Below are 18626 nucleotides of genomic sequence, written 5' to 3'. Positions count from 1 at the left end.
CAGTAGCAAGCAATCCAACAAATTTTACTTGTACAAGAGTGTTTTAATTTCAACTGCAGTAAAGAAAATGAGAGAGGCAACAGAGAGAAGCAGAGGTGAGAGCTGGGAAAGACTGACCTTTTGACAGTATTTGAGTCTCTGAACCCAGTCACCCCTGAAGCCAGAGCTCACTCTGCTCTTCCTGGTTTTGTGAAATCAGTAAATGCTCCGAATCTGACTATCCTTCTGTTGCAAATGCAGGTATCCTAACACAGAAACTGGAACAAGGAGTGAGTGACAAACCTGAAATGTGGCACTGCTTGAGTCTGTGCAGGAAAGGCCACAGTGGAGGTGTCCGGATCATTCACTGAAAAGCTGGAATCCTTGGTATATGAAAGTGGAACATGTGGGTTAAACTGTTACCTACTATAGTATCTAGGTACCTAACTATTTTGTGCTTCAGGCCAAGTCCCTATTCTAAAATTGAAAACTTCATGGACTTGGTAGAAAAGCATGAGGATACTAGAGTGAGAGCTGGGCAAGCCAGGTATCCCAGAGTCATCCCCAACATCTCCACCCCTGTACAGTCCCCACAGCCCTGCCTAACAAGGGTCATATCCCTCCCCATTTTGGGTGCACACTGGGATGAGGGCAGCTCCCCATTGCTTCACTTTTCTAAAAGACAGAGACCAGGAGAGATGATGCTAATCTAAAGCCCAGGGCATCTTGCTATGCTGAGGGACAGTGACTATGGTGGGTGTGGGGGTGGACTCAATAATATGGGTGAGTGTAGTGACCACAATGTTGCTTATGTGAAATGTTCATAAGATTGTATATCAATGATACCTTAATAAAAAAATAATAATAATAATCTAAAGCCCAGGGGAATGGAATGGTTCCTGCAAAGGGACTGAAATCACAACGGTGGAACCCATATTCAGAGACTCTGACTTAACAAGATTTGGGGCATTTGTTACTACCAATAAGGCCACCACAAATGACAGACAGGCCAGCTACCAAGGGTTTTGGGAAAACTGTATTGTCCCCTTGGCAAACAGATTTGTGATGTTCACTTCTCAGGACAGCCCTCCAAGCCCCTATCACAGAGTGGTGGGCTGCTAAAGCAGCGAAGTCTCCCAACCATCCTCTCAGGCAGGGCGATGAAGCCAATGGGCAGTGAAGATCCTCCCAGTAGGAAGGCTGTGGAGCATTCAGGCAGGCTGACCAGGGAACTTCCTGCATGCCAAGAGAAGGGATCCACCAGACAGATAGAACTCACAACTCCCGTCTGTCTATCAGGCTGGAGGATGTGGCTTTTTCCTCTGCAAACCATTTCTAAATGGGGCACATTCAAGCTTGCCTCTCTTCCTTTCTACCAATTTACCCTCCATATGGAGCCACCATCTTATCTTCAGCCTTAGGTAAGTCTTCTATTTCTCTGCTTAACAATCACCCAGCTATAGTGTAACCATAGCATACAACATACAGAAAATGAAAAGCCTCTAATTACACTAAAGGCTATTTCTCCATTCTCCAGTTTCTCCATTTCTCCCAATTCTGCAGTTATTTGAAGGGTTTGGCAAAAACCATATCTAAATGTATACAAGCATTGTCATTTAAGGTAAGTATAACCATGGAGACAAGACACAAAAAAGATTTTATGTAACATTTATTTCTTATCCCATCCTAATTTGAATTTTATTTTCACCTCCCATTCTGATTCTTTTCTTAGAAATCCAAATTTTTTTTAACAAAATATTTAAAATTGCGATTATCTAGCATCATAACAAAATTTTCTTCTCTCCAAAAGGGGGGAAAACACAGCTGTAATTCTTACACAGGATTTTCAAATCTGCATGTTAATGTATACTTTATAGCCTATTTAAAATAAAACGATCATCCTTTAAGGTTATTGACATTTTCTAGTTCACTGACACATCTCCCATAATACATTAATTCTATTCATTTTCATGAATGAGGTGGGGATTATACTAAAAAATAGGATTTTTATCCCTGAGGTGCCAGTTAAAATGGATAAGGTTACCACTGCAACACAAGTTTTAAAAAAATCAGCCTTAAATAATACACATGGGTCATGCTCTCTGGGTCTGAATCACCTCCACAGCATGGAGTCATTTCCTGGGTTAACTCCACCCTGGTATTCTGAGCCCTCATGCTATGATAATCTTTCCTTTGTAAAGGAATAACACATAGCAATGAAGTTCGCAGAAATTTCTGAGATCCTCAGGAATCAAGAGAAACATCAGTCCCGTTTCTCTAATCTCCATCCACATTGTTGGAGAGGGATTCTCAGCACCATTCCAAGCCCTGAAACGTAGGTGAGTAGACGCGGTTTTAATACTTTGCACCAATTTAGTTGCCCGGAGGAACCTGTGCTGCGGGCAGGAGCACAAGTGTGTGCTGCGCGTCTAGGCCATGGGTGCAGAACCGCGTCGACCGCGGACCTTCCCCGGCTCGCTGCTCTGCCCTAGTAGTAGCGGTTCAGGCTCCTGGCGCAGGGGCCTTCAGCATGGATGTTCATCCAGATCTCCCTGATGATGCGTTCCCGCTCCTCCAACCTCTGGGCGCGCTGCAGCTCCTCCGCTGACGTGAAGACGTTCTTGTTCAAAGTCCTCTCGAAGCGGCGGTGTCTCCTGACTGACAGGTCGGACGCCGTGTCCAAGCTGCCATCCTCGCTGTCGCTGCTGTCACTGCTGCTCTCCGGCTCCTGCAGGACCTTCTTCCGGGGATGCCGCTGACAGTCTGTGTGGCACGAGATCCTCATCACCAAGGCAGCCAGGGTGAGGACCAGCCCGACACACACGCCACAGACAAAGTACAGAGCTGCTCGCTCTGGGTTCTCTGCAGGAGGAGGAAGAGGAAGAGAGCATTGAAAGATGCTGCCTCCGTAAGCAGACAGCAAACATGACTATAGCCCGCATTGCATGCCTCTCCCCAGACCCCAAAGCTGTGGCGGTTACAAATAGGGCCTCCCCATAGGGCAAACTGCATCATTTATTCAAAATATAATATAATATTGCATGGACCAGGGTCCAAGGTGAACGGGATTGTTTTACTATTCTTGCAACTTTAAATCTGAAATTATTTCAGAATGAAAAGTTAAAATAAAGAAAAATATTATTTAGCACCTACGTCAAGCAAGCAGCTGTGCTTAGGATGGCATTTAAGAACTCTCTAAAGCCTAACTTCACCAACATCAGAAAAATCTTTGCTTCTGCATTTGCTCCAGCAATCCCTCAAATAATCTCTTCATCACACTTGTAGGTAGCTGCAGCTTTTTTCTTAATGTTTAAATTTTTACTGAAGTATTGATACACAATCTTATATTGGTTTCAAGTATACCACACAGTGGTTCAACAGTTACCCATATTATTAAATCCTCACCCCCTCTAGTGCGGTTACTATCTGTCAACATAGGAAGATGTTACAGAATCATTGTGCAGCTTCTTCCTTCCTTCCTTCCTTTCTTCCTTTCTTCCTCCCACCCTTCCTTTTTTGACAACAAATGTATAAATAAAATCAAGGACAAAAATCTCCTTTATTCTAATATACCATCACAGGCCTAGTCAACAAATGTAGGCAGCTTTAAGGTGCCCCCACCTCTTGGTATTCAGGCTTATATGCAAGTTCCTCCCTTTGAGGGCTGGAACTAGTAGGCTGGACCCAGTGACTCACTTCTAACAAACAGACATGGCAAAAGTGATGGATGAGTCCAAGATTAGGTTACATAAGACTTCCAACTTGCTAATGCTCCTCTCTGGCTTCTCTCACTTGTTCTCTCTGATGAAGCGAGCTGCCGTGTTGTGAGTTGCTCTACAGAGAGGCCTGATTATCCAGGAACAATGGGTAGCCTCTGGCTAACAGCCTGCAAAAACCAAACCATGCCAACAGCCATGTGAGTGAGCTTGGAATTGAATCAGTCCCAGGTGGAGCCTTGCAGTGTCCATAGCCCTGGCCTTGCAGCAATCTTGTGGAGACCTTGAACCAGAGAACCCAGCTGAGCCAATTCTAGATCCTGACCCCCAGAAACTGAGAAATAATAGATGTGTGCTGCTTTAAGTCACTAAGTTATGAGGTAATTCCCTATGCAGCAATAGGTAACCTGTATAAGCATAGATTGAAAGATTTGGAATGACCTCACCAGGTTAATTTGTCAGGGAGGAATTTGAGCTCTTCCTTGGTGAGAGAAGAAAATAACTACTCTGTTGATGAGGCTCAGTGGATCTTGTGATGATACATGCATGATGTGCTTAACAGAATAAAAGCCTTTGGGGAAGCAGCTTTCCCTTCCTAGGTAAGCATCAGAACAAAGCGACATGCCTGGTCTTGAGTCACAGGGCACAGTCAATCCGAACAGACCCAAGATTGACATTAGCAAATCAATTTTCCATAATCTACATTCACTTGTATGTATGAATCAAAATATATATTGTTTTGTGGGTTTTTCAAGATTGTAAGTGGGATCACATGTGACACATATTTGCTTTGTAAATTAAAGAATTGTTTCTTAGATTTCTAAATGTCAACAGCATCCTTTTTGATGGCTGTGTAGTGTTCTCTGGTACAGACACATCAAAGTTATATAACCATTTCCTTATTGATAGCATATAAATCGTTGACAATTTTTCACTATTACAATCAACATCAGAGTCAATGTCCTTGTGTCCCTGTAAACATTTCTTTACGCACATGCAGAATTATTTCTAAAGGCTATTCATCTAGGAATAGAACAGCTGCATCAAAGGGCATAGGCACTCTGAAGTTTTATGCATTCTAAATTGAACCCCAAAAAGGTTCTTTCAGTCTGAACACAGCCTCCTGAACGCATGTATTTATGCTCCCCCCTGCTCTCTGAAACCCCCAAATGAGAGGGAGTTTCCTGGGGCTCACTAGGTCCTGAAGAGGAGACTCAGGGCTGATTTTCACAACATAATTTATGTGGTTTTTCTTCATCATTCTTCTTCAAAAATCAAAACTAGTTCTATCATGGTTGTTTTTTTCTCTTCTCTGCTCCAGGTCACTTCCTCTTGGTCAGTGATCCACCCTGGTCTTGACCAGATTCAGACAGCTGTTAATTGCCCAGGAAGCAAAGTGGGGAGGGCCACTGTCGGTTGTTATCCCTCAATAAATAAAATAAACACATTGCTGTATCTTGCTTCCTGCAGGGTCATTGTTTTCATGGGCAGGAAGAGGCCCTGTGTGGAGGTCCTGGGGCTAATTTCATTTGCACCCTCAGAGGTCAGATCATGCCCAGCAGACTCTGCTGGAGAAAAAAGCAACATGGCACTGGCCAGCTCAGCTGGTTTCCAGGCAAGTCTTCACCTGCCTGGACTTCCTTGCTGCCCCAGAGCTTACAATCCCTTGATTGGAAAGGAAAATGTTTTAAAAATAAGATTTAAAGAGAATAATGGGGTTTGTATAGAATCCGGGGAGTATTCAGCATAATCTCTTCTCTGGTCTCTTAAGGCATTGCAAGCAAGGATGTCTCTCTGTGGGAATCTGCCCACCCTCACTGGAAAAGGGAGATTCCTGCTAACACTTCTGCCTGCTCTGAAACGCTGGAGGCAACTTCCTTCTTCCATCACCGACTTGTTCTTCCTCAGAAGGAGTATTAGACAATCACTGTCTCCACTAGGCTGACTCTCGTGTATAATTCTCTGCTTTCACCTCTGTCTTGACCCCCCCTCCCCTCCAGGCACCCAGAAGAGCTTCCCTTCCCTTGTCCACCACCCTACTCCACCCCACTCACCTTTCCTCACCTGTGGGAAAGTGGGAAAGAGCCACTGTCCTAAAGCCTGAGGACTCAAGGGGAGCTAGGCAGAAAGCCCTGACACATTCCCTGATCTGGCTTAACCACTGCTGAAGTTGATACTGTATTCTGATGCTTTACTGGCTCCTGGAGCCTGGAAGGGAGGGTGTGAGTCATCAACCCCTCCAATCTAGGCAGCACTTTATGCAGCTGTATTATAATTAGTTATCTAACTGTTATCTTTCCCACACAGCACTGAGAAATTTGAGGGCAGAATCTGATTTACTTTGAATTTCCAGAGCACCCAGCACATGCCTTGCTCATGATGTGGATCTCACAAATATGGAATTAAATCTTGAATACACAGTTCCTCAAAGTCCAGTTAATAAATGTATTACATGTGAATAAATGTTTCTAGATGTATGTATGCATATATGTATGTGTGTACATATAAATATGTATGTGTGTGTATGTATAATATCTATAATAGTAAAACATTAAAAGAATAGAGGATCGAAAATATTTATAAAATCACCATAATTTCACACCCTGAATGTAAACTACACACTATGTAAATTTTCTTCTGTTCTTCATTTCTCTCATCCAAATATATACATATTTATTGACATTGACTTGGTTATAGTCAGAGTATATGTACAATTTATATATTCTAATCTGGATATACTTTTTTGTTTGCTTTTAAGAATTTATTTTTTTATAGCAGTTTTAGGTTCTCAGAAAAACTAAGAGGCAAGTTCAGAGAATCCCCCCCACAAACAACACATGTATACCTCCCCCGTTATGACATCCCTATCCTCCACCAGAGGGGCACATTTATCACTATTGATGAACCAATACTGACACATCATAATCACCCAAGGTCCATAGTTTACATTGAAATATTATACATTCTATGGGTTTGGACAAATGTGTAATGAATCCATCCCTAGAGCATTGCACATAGAGTTCTTAGTGTCCTAAAAATCCTCTGTGCTCTGCCTATTCACCCCTCCCCCGAGGACGCACATATACAATGTATAACATCTTCCTGTATTGCTGCCCCACGCCACAGTCTTCCCCTCAGTCATGCCTAACAGTGGCCATGTAGTATCTATCCAGTGAATGCACCACAGGCTACAAAAATGGTCTCCTACCTTTGGATATCTAGGTTGTTGTAGATTTCTTTTTATTAAAAATAATGATGGAAGATATGTATGAGAAGGTTCTACAGTAGTATTTTCAAACTCTTGGATTTTTGACAGTCCAGTAGATGAAAAACAGTATCTAAATGTCATTTAATTTCTGTTTCACTTGTTTGTTTCATTTGTTGTCTTAGAATGTATGCCCAGAAAGGAATCTTTGTGTCAAAGGGGATATGTATTTTTTATCTCGATACACATTGCCAAGTGGCTTTTTAAAAGTGGTACATTAATTTATTAGCTCTGTATGAAAGTACCATTTTCAGCAAGCCTTCTCCAGGATGGGATATTCCAACTGTTACAAGCTTTTCAAATTTTATAGGTCAATAGTGGTTATTTATTCCACAAAAAATTTACTGTAAGTCAACAGTGCCTTCAGGGCTAGAGACACAAAAGTTCTGAGCCCTCATGGGATTTCAATATAAAGGGGACTAAAACAGAAACTATCATATACGTTCTCTGATCTCCAAATGTGTTATGGTGGGTTAGGCTACATCACTGCTGACAGCCCACCTTGTGCATGCCAGCCTCACAGGAAAAGTGATTCAAATTCTGGCTAACTACATCCAGTCTACACCACTGTACTTGCAATTACATGTTCAAAGAGTATTGGTTAAAGTGAAAAAATAAATGACCCCCTCAAACTCCTGCAATGAAAAAAATTACTATAAGCAAAGCCGAAAGACAAATGCCAAATGAGGAAAATATGTGAAATATGCAACAGAGACAAAGGGTTAATATATAAAGAGCACTTAGAAAGAGCATTGAGAGGAAGACCAACAACCATAAAGAACATGGTCAAAAGATATAAGCAGTTCACAGTAAAAGAAATACAAATGGCTCTTAAACATATGAAAAGATGCTCACCAAAAGCAGGGGTTGGCAGGTCATGGCTCACAAACCAAACCTGGCCAACACCTGCTTTGTTCCTGGCATATAACCATGCCCATTCATTTATGTTTTGTCTAGTCTGCTTTCATGCTACAGTGCAGAGCTGAACGGTTAGAACAGTGACTGCATGGCCCACAAAGTCAAAAATTTTTACTATCTGACCCTTTCCAGAACAAGTTTGCTAACCCATGACCTAGTGAAACAGAAATTAAATGACATTTAGATACTGTTTTTCATCTATCAGACTCAAAAATCCAAGAGTTTGAAAATACTGTTGTAGGACCTTCTCATACATATTATAAAGAATAAATCAGTTATGGCCATTTGGTGATACTTACCTTAATAATTTATAAACACTTAGATCCAACAACTTGATTTTTGGAACTTTATTCTACAAATGCACTTGACTATGTATGTATGCCACAGTTTATTGCAATTCTGTTGCCCTGTTTGAAAAGATTTGAGCTATTCACTGGCCACCAATAAAGGTTACATTAAACTATGGTTAATCTAAGGAGTAGTAGATAATTTTCTAAGAGAATGGGGAAGATGTCTATACCCCAATATGACATATCTTCATGATACATTGTTCCATGAAAAAAGCAAAGTATAAGACAGTATGTATGATATGACTCCTGTGTAAAAGGGGGAAGGATGAGACTGTGTGTTCACATTATCTTATACCTGCACAAAGAACCCTGGAAGGATGCAGAGAAACCTTGTGATGGGTAAAACTTGGGGACTGGACAGAGAGGGCAGTGAGGACAGAGAGAACTCTATGACTTCTCATTATTCATCTTTTCATGTTGTTTTGATTGCTGAGCTGTGTTCATTCATTCACTGATTCACTGAGCATCCAATAGATGCCAGGCACTATTCTAGGAGGAGAAGATATAGCAGTCAACAAAAGACACAAAAAATATCTGTGCTACTGGGAGCTTACATTCTAGCAGGGAGACAAATAAGAAACAAGATAAATAAAGTAGGTATGTTAGATGGTATAAGGTGATAGGGAGACAACAGAAAAAATAGGATGGAAGACTTGAAGTGTCACAGGTACACTGGGGGTAGGGAGAGAGGTAGAGTGCCCAGAGAGAATCTCATTGAGAAGGTGATTTTTAAGGAAAAATATAAAGGAAATGGAAGAGTGAGGAGGATAACAGATTATTCAAAACATTAAATTAAAGAACAATCATTCCATTTAATCTTTCTAACAACCTTATTAGAAGTTATTAATTAGGTTATTAATATTAATGAGATTATTATCTTCACCGTAAATTATTATATTATTATCCCAAGGGGCTGCTTGAAAACCATGGTAACAGAAATATTAACTCCAGTTCAAGATTTGAGAGAGTTCTGGAGACTAGGAGGGAGGAGGATGGTCTAGGATGAAGGAAGAATTCTTGTTAAAGGAAATGACTGCATAGGCAAAGAGATGAGAAAAGGCCCAGCAACTGGTTTAGAAAAACGGGAGTGAGATCTTGGTCGGGAAGGTCTCATATTAAATGAGAGCATGGAGAAGTCAAGGTCAGACACTAAAAGCACTGGAAAGCCACATAAGAAACTGCAGATTGGGAACCTCACTATCCACACACCCCTTTTTCTTTGTCTCTATTCTAGAGTATGTTTGCTCAACCTCAGCATTGTTGGCATCTTGGACCAATTAATTCTTTGTAGTGGAGGATTATCCTGTATGTTGTAGGATGTTTCTTCTCCCACTAGATGCCAGTAGCAGTCCCCCTGCCTAAGCTGTTACAACCAAATATGTCTCCAGACATTGCCTGAAGTCCCCTGTAGGGCAAAATCACCCCTGGTTTATGAACGATTGATCTAGAGGCTGAAAAACTTAAAATTCTTATTTTTCCAGCCTGCCTTGTAGCTAGAGATGGCCATGTGACACAGTTGTATTTTTTTTGGGTATCATTAATGACACAGTTTTGACCAACAAAATATGAGAGGAGATCTACTGGAATCTCCTTCCTTTTTAAGCCTCCAAGAATGAGGGCAAGAGCAATGGCAGCCACTCCGTAGCCATGTGATCACAAAAGAAAGAGTATGAGAATCACGAGATGTTGGCCCGTACATTTTTGAGCCAACAGGTGTTTAGGCCACCAAGTGAGGTTTTCTATTATTTGCAGATAAAAGCAGTCCTGTTAAACCAGACAAAAGTGTCTGGGTTTTATCCCAGAGATAATGAAGATTCATTAATGGATTCTAAAAATATAAAGAATTACATCATCATACCTGTATGTTAGAAAAATCATTTTGCTATAAAACACAGACCATGAAGCAAGACTGGAGGCAGGTAGACCATGCACAATGCCATTAAGCCAGTGCAGACAAAAACACAATGAGGCTTGGACCAACTCTGTGGTGGTGAGAATGAAGTGGAGGGGACATGTTTGAGGGACATTGAGAGGCAAAATGGTCTGCCCCTAAGCAATTGCATATGGGTAGTGAAGAAGATGCATCAAAGGCTCAAAGTCATATTTCTGGGAGTACGTGATGCCCTAGATGGTACACAAGAGGAGGAGCATATTTAAAGAGAAGGATAATATTCCTTTCAGGACAGTTTGAATTTGAAATGCTTATGGCACATCCAAGTGGTAATGTTCAGAGCATTTAGATACACAGGACTGAAAGTCAGAAAAAAGTAAGCGAGTGGTAATTTTTAAAATATATTCATGATATTCAAAATCTTAAATTCCAATAAGATAACATTATTGAGCCAACAGTGATTGTAACATCAATGAGGTATAGAATATTTTAAAATATAGCAAAGCAAAATAAAATAAAAAATACACAGAGACACATTCATACACTTCCTGCATCCAGATACAATTTCAATAAAATGTAGCTATATATGCATGTGAGTATACACTCATAAATGGGATTAGGCTGCATATGCTGTAAATTAACAGGCTTTATTCACTTGACACATCATAAATATCTTTCTACTTCAATTAATATTCAATTATTTTTTCTGTGTTTTACTATTATAAACAGTTCTGAGATTAATTGTCATCATAGTAAAAATTTTGCCCAAATCTCTACTTATTTTCTTAGGATAAATTCCTAGATGTAGAATGGCTGACTAAATGGTATATGTGTTTTTAAGGTGTTTGTTTTTGGGATTTTTTCCTGTAGATGTTCCCAAATCATTGTCTAGGGAGACTGTAGCACTTTACAATCCCAAAGCACAGTGTGTGGGTGCTCACATCCCCACAATTTCTCCAAAACTGAAGTCTTATACTTAATCTTTCAAACTTTTGAGATTTTTATAAGAATGGTAATCTCACTGTTGTTTTCATTTTGCATTTAATTGCTTAAAAATTAGCTGCTTATGTGTTACAAGCAATTTGCATTTTTTCCTTCAGTAAACTGCTTATTCTTGTCCTTTGTCCACTTTTCTCTTGGGGCACTTATATTTTATTGATTTGTGAGAGCTCTTTAATAAACTTTAACCCTTCTTTGTTAATGTTACATCTTTTTTCTTTGCATTTACCATTTAACATTTTGATAAACAGATATTTTAAATTATTGGCATTGTCAAGTTTTGAAATGGTTATTGTGGAGAATGAGAACATGAGGTTTCCAAAGGCAAATGGAGAGAAGGAAGCACTGAAAGGCTTGGCTAAGGTTGGGTACTATGAGTTTCCAGTAGCTTCAGTCTGCAAAGCTGCAGCAGCATTTGGTTACCTGAGGGCAGAGGAAGAAAGAAGGGAGAGAAGGATTTGCTTAGAGTTAGGATTTTGCTTGTTGGTTTAATCAGAAACTGGACAAAGGAATTGGGGAGTTGTGTGTATTATCAAGTGCGTTGCTGAAATGACGGACCACGTGGACAAGATAAGAGGCAACTGAAGCACTGGGAGAAAATGAGGCACAGATGGAGTCAAGGACTGTATTGAAGAACAGATACAGCTAAATACCAACATGAGAGAGCTACAGGATTAAGAAATGTTCTACCATTTTCTTCTATTACACATTTCATTATTGCTTCTGATCAGTTTATTCTATTTTCTTCTTTTAAAACAACTGTTATTTTTAATCTGCTATATTCACCTTCACACTTTAAAATTTCTTTATTCATTTTCTTCACAGTCAGAGAGTGTTTCCCATCACACTCAGAATTGATTTGCAGCCATGAAGTCTGTTTACTGGATCTAACACATTTTATTTTGGTCACTCCACTTTCCATTTCCTTGCATGTTCTTTTTACCTCAGCACACACTTACTTAAAAGAAACTAAGATCTTCCTGAATCCCAAGCAATATAATTCCAGAATATGGGATGGGAAGGAGAATGTCTGGAAAGGAGAGAAAAGCCAGGCCACCAGCCTTTCAGCCCAAACAAGATCACAAGACGCACGGTAAACACCAGACCACACAATGAGTTAACATGGACAGTGGTCACAACCCAGGGTATGCTGGCCGAAATGGAAAACTGCCAGGTACCTCCTCTGCTGAGCAGAGCTCCAAAGTACAGTGCCCTGTTTGTTCTCACCCAGCATACCTTCTTAACACAGCTGCTATACAAGTGTCCTTTCAGGCCTTGGAAACTCCAGACCCTCCCTGCCACCCCCCACTGCATTTGGGGGAATGTCTTCTCTATAGGGTTGGAGGGTTCATCATTCAATTGCTTGTGAAACACAACACAGAGTTTCAAACACCCCTTTGCCAACTCCAGCGTCCTTTCTCCCCAGTACAACCTCAGAGAAACAGCAAAGCTGAGAAGTGCCTGGCGCACGAGTGCCTGGATGAGGAGGCCCTAGGCCCCGGCCTTCCATAGGGAGGTGGAGCTGATGGATGATCTGGGCCTTTGCTGATCTGAGAAGGGAGAATTCTGCACTTGCAGTGCATGCAGAGCACATGCTGCATCCCGCCACCCACAAAAGAACCAGCCAAGCATGCCTCAGAAGGCCTCCTGTCTAAAACCAGGCTGTACATCATCCAAGATTCTCTCACAAAGAGAAGCCATGAGCTTCCTTTATCCTCAATCCTGACTCAGATCTGCCACTGTAAACAGAACTGTCAGGTTTTGCATCTGAGCTCTGAGGTCACCACATCAACCCTGGCTAGAGAACTAGAAAATAAAACCAGTCCCTGCTGAGAGGAAATCTAATCAGAATCTCAGTCCCTTCCCCTTTATACAACATCCTGAGACATCGGGCAGAACAAAACAAGGGAAAAGCAAACTAAAATTCACACAAGCGGGAGAAAAATCGTCATTCAAACCACTGAGCATTTTCATGTATTTTTAAAACAATTTCCACTTGATTGAGGTATATTTTCATATATTTTTAAATGGCTCATTTTTTATAAATAGCATCTGTTCTCAAGAAATGATCTTGAAAAGAAAGTCAGCCGTCTTTTTCAAAGTGTATAACTTTGAATCCAGGAAGAGGCAAACAACACTCTCCCAGGCTCACGTGCCTTCTGTCTCCACATCTCCTGGAAGGTTACCAAACACCTCACACAGACCACACACACACACACACCCCTGGGGGGGGATGTTGAGAACCAGCACAGAGAGCAGGCTGAGGGCACTCTCACATTAAGAGTTAAATGCATAAAGTCAGAGCAGACAATACTCCCCAGGGTACTTCTTTCACTCCCTTAAGCCCAAAAGGGAACCAAACATTTCTAGCAAGATAAAGCTCTTAGAACACCTCATTTACCAAATGAGAGAAGGCCAAGCTTAACTCTCAAGTCAGAAGACCTTTCATCTCAAAAGCCAGCACAGCAGAGCCCCTGCGCTGTGGCGGAGTAGCATTTCTCTCGTGAGCAGAGGGCCAGAGACGGCCATGCAGGAGAGAGCCCCAGCCCCAGGCCTTGGCCCGGCCCCACTAAGACCAGAAAACTACCTGAGACAAAGGAGTAGGTCGCTAGGATGTTGCTGAGCAAAGCCATGTCCAGGCTCCCAGGATCACCGGCTCCGAGCTGCGGTGTAAGGGCAGCCTCGACGTGGCATCCAGAGGAGGCTCCTGGAGATGCTGCAGCTGGGCCAATGGCTCTCCTCTGTGTGGGAACACAAAGTGAGTGATGAGAACACATTCTACTTTCCTGAGGCTGTGTTCCAGGTAGCCTAGGCTCAAGAGCAAAGAGCCAGCCTCCTAAATGCCAGACAGCCTTCCCAGCCCGGGAGCGGTGGTCTTATCCTCTGCTCTAGCAAGCTTCTCGGCTTTCAAGAGCAGCAACTCTTTACATCTCTGTTTTCCCCAGCTTTTCTCACCTCCCCATCCACTCCCAAATTCCCACTTTAACACCTCTCCCTCACCTTTCCTGGTACAGCTTACAGCCTGTGAGACACAGCCCATTATCACTCTTGTCACTGCATTGTGACTGCAAGCCACAGCCCACGCCTGCCTGGACTGAAGACACTTGTGTACTTTGATCAGTTTGCCTCATCCCACAGGTCACCAGATGTGTGTCCTTGGCAATGGGTCAGAACTGCCAAAGTGGTTCCCATTCTACAATGCCCACAAGTCCTTGGGTTGCGGGGCGGGGGGGGTCAGCCTGCTCCCTGCCCCCAGCTCCGTGACTCTACCTGGGACGTGATGGGCCAGCCAAACACACACTATGCCACAGGCTGCCTACCAGCAGAGCCATCCCACTAGGGTTCAGAACAGGGCCTTGGGATCACAGTGCTGGGCAGCTCAGTCTCCAGCTGGGTGAGCACATCCCCTCCTGGCTGCTGTTCCAGCTGCAGCTCAGACCTGGCATTATTACCTGGGTCACTCAGGGAGAGCTCCTGAGGATGCAGGAGGGGGAGAAGTGGCAAAGACCTGAGGACTCCTACTCGACGCTGCTCCATGCTGAGGGCAGGCGGCTGAGGTGCAGTGTGGAAGGTGTCTGCTTAGGGAAAGCTAGAGATGCAGAAGGCTCCAGTCCTTGGAGAGGAGACAGGTTCTCAGGGAGGTCATGGACATGGTGGGGGCTGGCAGCACGCCCTACATTTGGAGGTACTGTAAGGGGCTGCAGTTCTACAGGAGGGAGGACTGTGCCACAACAGAAAACACAACTCTCACTCTGGTGGACTCCAGTATGCTTGGGGAAGAGCAAGGCAAGGCAAGAAAGACCTGTGTGCAGATAAGAGACGAAGGTCCACAAGATCCTTGGGGCAGCCTGAGGTACTGAGGGCGGCAGGATAAGCGTTGGGAGCTTCCGGGCTCTGAGAAGGGGCTGCTACTGCTGGGGCCCCTGCACCTCTGAGCCAGAGCACCAGGCTCATCAATTCATTCCAGGTAGTCTCCTACCTGGTCTTTAGCTCACACCTTCTTCCTGCTCAGTCTGGCACACACCAGCAGGGCCATCTGAGCACTTGACTTCACAGCCCAGCTCTTCGACTAATCCCCATTCAACTTCTCCACTACATACTTCCACTTCCACAATATCTGACCCCTGGCTCCCAATTCATCTCCTACCCAACCCTTTACCCACACATGCATACACAGAGATACGACTAATGCTCCAACGATAGCAGACTGCTTTTCATTCCTCAGATATACCAAGTCCTTTTATCCTTCTATGCATTTGATCATGCTTATCCTTTTGCCTAAAATGTCTCTCTTCCCCTTACCTATCTGGCAAATGTTTCCTTTAAGGGAGAATTCGAAAGTTGTGTGGCAGCCTCAAGATCTCAATGATTTTTTTTTTGCAGAAATAGAAAAATCCATAGTAAAACTCATATGGCATCTCAAGGAATTCCCAATAGCCAAAACAATCTTGAGAAAGAACTAAATTGTAAGTCTCACACTTTCTGACTTCAAAACTCATTACAAAGCTACAGTCATCAAAAATAGTGTAGTACTGGCATAAAGACAGACTATATCTTATCTCATATTTAAAAAATAACTAAAAGTGGATCAATTGCTTAAATATAAGAGATAAAACTATAAAACTCTTTGAAGAAAACATAGGGGGAAATCCTTATGACATTGGATTTGACAATGACTTTTTAGATATGACACCAGAAGCACAGGCAACAGAAGTAAAGATAGTTGAATTGGACTTACATTTAAACTCACAGGAGAAAATGTTTGTAAATCATATACCCGATCAGGGGTTAATATCCAGATTATATAAAGAATTCCTACAACTCAGCAACAAAACAAAAAACAACCTGATTAAAAATAGGCAAAACACTTGAATCTACTTTTCTCCAAGTAAGATATACAAATGATCAATAAGGACATGAAAAGACACTCAACCTCACTCATCACTAGGGAACTGCAAATCAAAACTGCAATGAGATACCACCTCACACCCATTAGGATGGCCACTATCAAAACAAATATATTGGAGAGAATGTGGAGAAACTGGAGCCCTTCTACTGTTGGTGAAGGTAAAATTATGGAGAAGCTATGGAAAATGGTATGACAGTTCCTCAAAAAATTTAAAATGGAATTACTGTATGATCCAAGCAATTCCACTTTAGGGTATATACCCAAAATAACAGAAAGCAGGGACTTTTTATACCAAGTATTATAATTCTTTATCCACAGTAGCCTAAAGGTAGAATCAATCCCATGTCCATCCACAGATGAATGGATAAGCAAAAAGTGGTCTAAACATACAGTGGCATAGTACTTCCAGCCTTAAAAGGGAAGCAAATTCTGACAATGGCTACTACATGCATGAACCTTAAGGGCATTGTGCTAAGTGAAATAAGCCAGTCATAAAAGAACAAATACCATATGATTCCACGTATATGAAACACCTAAAGTAGTCAAATTCAGAGGCAGAAAGTAGAATGGTGGTTGTCAGTGGCTGGAGGGAGGAGGGAAATAATTGTTTAAAGGGCACAGAGTACAAAGTCTCAGTTTTGCAAGGCGGAAAGTATTCTGGAGCTGGATGGTAGTGATGGTTGCATGACAATGTAAATGTACTTAATGCCACTGAACTGTACACCTAAAAATGGTTAAGATGTTCACAAATTTTATGTTATATGTACTTTACCACAACTTGAAAAATTAATATAATAATAATAATAGAGTGTTAATAAGGCACAACAGTGAATTTTGAAGGTTACCTCATTTTTAAAGTTCTGTGATCAAATTTGGGGTTTCATAACAGGAATGGTAGCAGAATTACCTTACAGCAATACTAAAGCTGAAGTCAATAAAATTCTAGTTTATATCTCTCTATGAACATGGCTTCATTTTAAGTAGAAGATATTATCTCACTAAAAAATTGGATAGTAAATAAATGTAATCTATCATATTTATAGATAAACAGGAAAAACTTATCACATCAATAGATGCAAAAATGTGTATAAAATTTAATAAAAATTCATGGTGGGAAAAAAAAAGGTCTCCTGCAGTAAGTTCCAAATTCTCCAGACACTTTTCTGTGGCTACCTAAGTGTCCAAATATTCTTCTGATATTGAGCCTATGACATTGTAATTGGCATTAACAGTTTGTATGTTTGTCTGCTAAACTGCAGAGGCATCTCACGAACCCTGTTTCCCAAGACCTAGCATGGTGCTGGTGAAGGGAGGTTCTCCATAAATGCTGACTGGCTTGCTGCAGAGCAAAAAAGCCGCTCGTCCTGAGCTTTGTATGCATTAAGTCCCAAGGGTGATTGTGAGCGAGTCTGAGCGAGGGGAGCCAGGCCGAAGACTCAGATGACACCAGGGCTGACTGGTTCTGAGCGGGGTGCCCAGTGAACCCTTCCTCAGGGCTACAAAAGGACCGAGGTAGAAGCTTTCCTGTGGCAAGGAAATTCTTCCTGCAAATCTCCTCATTCCCCAGGAGCTAATAGGGAGGACTGCAGGAGCCAGAGGGGAGGGGAGGAGGGACAGAGAAGACAGGCCAAGGGTGAGAAAGACAACCTCTGGATGGCACATCCTAAAAAGCTACCAGGAAGAAACCCCACGGTCCATGTGGCACAAGTTAGCCTCAGGCAGGCATCAGTACCTCTTTCCTGAATGGACCAGAGGGTCAATGTTTCAGGCCTTGAAGGCCACACAGTCTCAGTCTCAACTCTCAACTTTGCTCTAGTGGTATGACAGCTCAGAGAAGATAGATAAATAAATGAGTGTGGCTATGTTCCAATAGAGCTCTATTTTCAAAATTGGTGGTGGGCCCAGTTTGGCCCACAGACCATCATTTACAGTCCTCTGGCCTACATTCTTACTACTAAAAGTGTGGTTGAAGGACCAACAGCATCGACATCATGTGGTAGGTTGTTAGATCACATCATCTTGGGCACCACCCAAGACCTTTGGGATCAAATTCTCGTCCTACAAGATGCCCAGTACAGTTTGCAAAGGGCTCCCCTTCAGCCTGAGCACTGAGATACTGTAACAGCACAGGCCCAGGGAGTTCCACTTGGTGCCTCCTTTATAAGTCTGTCTAGGGTAGGAGAGTGAGCCTCCATGCGCGCACTGCACAGTCAATTCCCCAGTGGTGACAGAGAGGACACCCAGACAGAGGGCAGGACTGGGCAAAGGAGATTCTGTTCTGGGCAGCTGCCATGAGACACGGTCTGCAGAAGTGATAAGCCCCAGAGCCAAACTCTCCTCCCAGACTTTCCCCCCCAGGCCTCCCTTCATAATGATGGATCAGCTCCAGGTAGCTCTAGACACTTTCCATTGGCAGTTTGCCCTATAATTAAAACATTTCTGCATCTCCTACTGTGACGGTTAATTTTATGAGTTAAGTTGACTGGCCATGGGGTGCCTGATTAAACATTCTTTCTGAGTGTGCCTGTGAAGGTGTTTCCGGATAAGATTAGCATTTGACTCACAAAAGCAGATGGCCCTCCCCAGTGTTGGATGGGCA

The 18626-nt window shown here is 42.4% G+C and overlaps 2 protein-coding genes across 9 annotated transcripts in view; one reads left to right on the top strand and one right to left on the bottom strand.

The window, feature by feature from the left end:
* The window catches only part of LOC118923091 (serine/arginine repetitive matrix protein 1-like), a 123915-nt gene that overhangs the window by 55457 nt on the left and 49832 nt on the right, over positions 1 to 18626 (top strand). For 3 of the 6 annotated variants that reach the window (XR_008995791.1, XM_057497058.1, XM_057497060.1), the window contains 3 exons: positions 241 to 366; positions 1279 to 1400; positions 5017 to 6254. The exons of 2 other annotated variants lie outside the window; for them this stretch is intronic. Coding sequence is in view for 2 of the 4 variants with exons in the window: in XM_057497060.1 (XP_057353043.1) it covers positions 241 to 277 (37 nt within the window). In the remaining 2 variants the exon portion in view is untranslated. One more of the 6 variants, XM_057497061.1, reaches the window with a different exon arrangement.
* EVA1A (eva-1 homolog A, regulator of programmed cell death) overlaps positions 1632 to 18626 on the bottom strand; it is a 43121-nt gene continuing 26126 nt past the window's right edge. For 2 of the 3 annotated variants that reach the window (XM_036906564.2, XM_036906573.2), the window contains exons 3-4: positions 13706 to 13859; positions 1632 to 2841 (exon numbers count right to left, since the gene is read on the bottom strand). In XM_036906564.2, coding sequence (XP_036762459.2) covers positions 2468 to 2841; positions 13706 to 13751 — 420 coding nt within the window. In that variant the 5' untranslated portion in view covers positions 13752 to 13859 and the 3' untranslated portion in view covers positions 1632 to 2467. Of the gene's footprint in view, positions 2842 to 13705; positions 13860 to 14118; positions 14229 to 18626 lie in introns of those variants that run through there. The other variant, XM_036906594.2, reaches the window with a different exon arrangement.

The sequence above is a fragment of the Manis pentadactyla genome, chromosome 2 (genome assembly GCF_030020395.1).
Source record: "Manis pentadactyla isolate mManPen7 chromosome 2, mManPen7.hap1, whole genome shotgun sequence".
Classification (NCBI taxonomy): domain Eukaryota; kingdom Metazoa; phylum Chordata; class Mammalia; order Pholidota; family Manidae; genus Manis; species Manis pentadactyla.
This window is presented reverse-complemented; position numbering and strand designations above follow the sequence as displayed.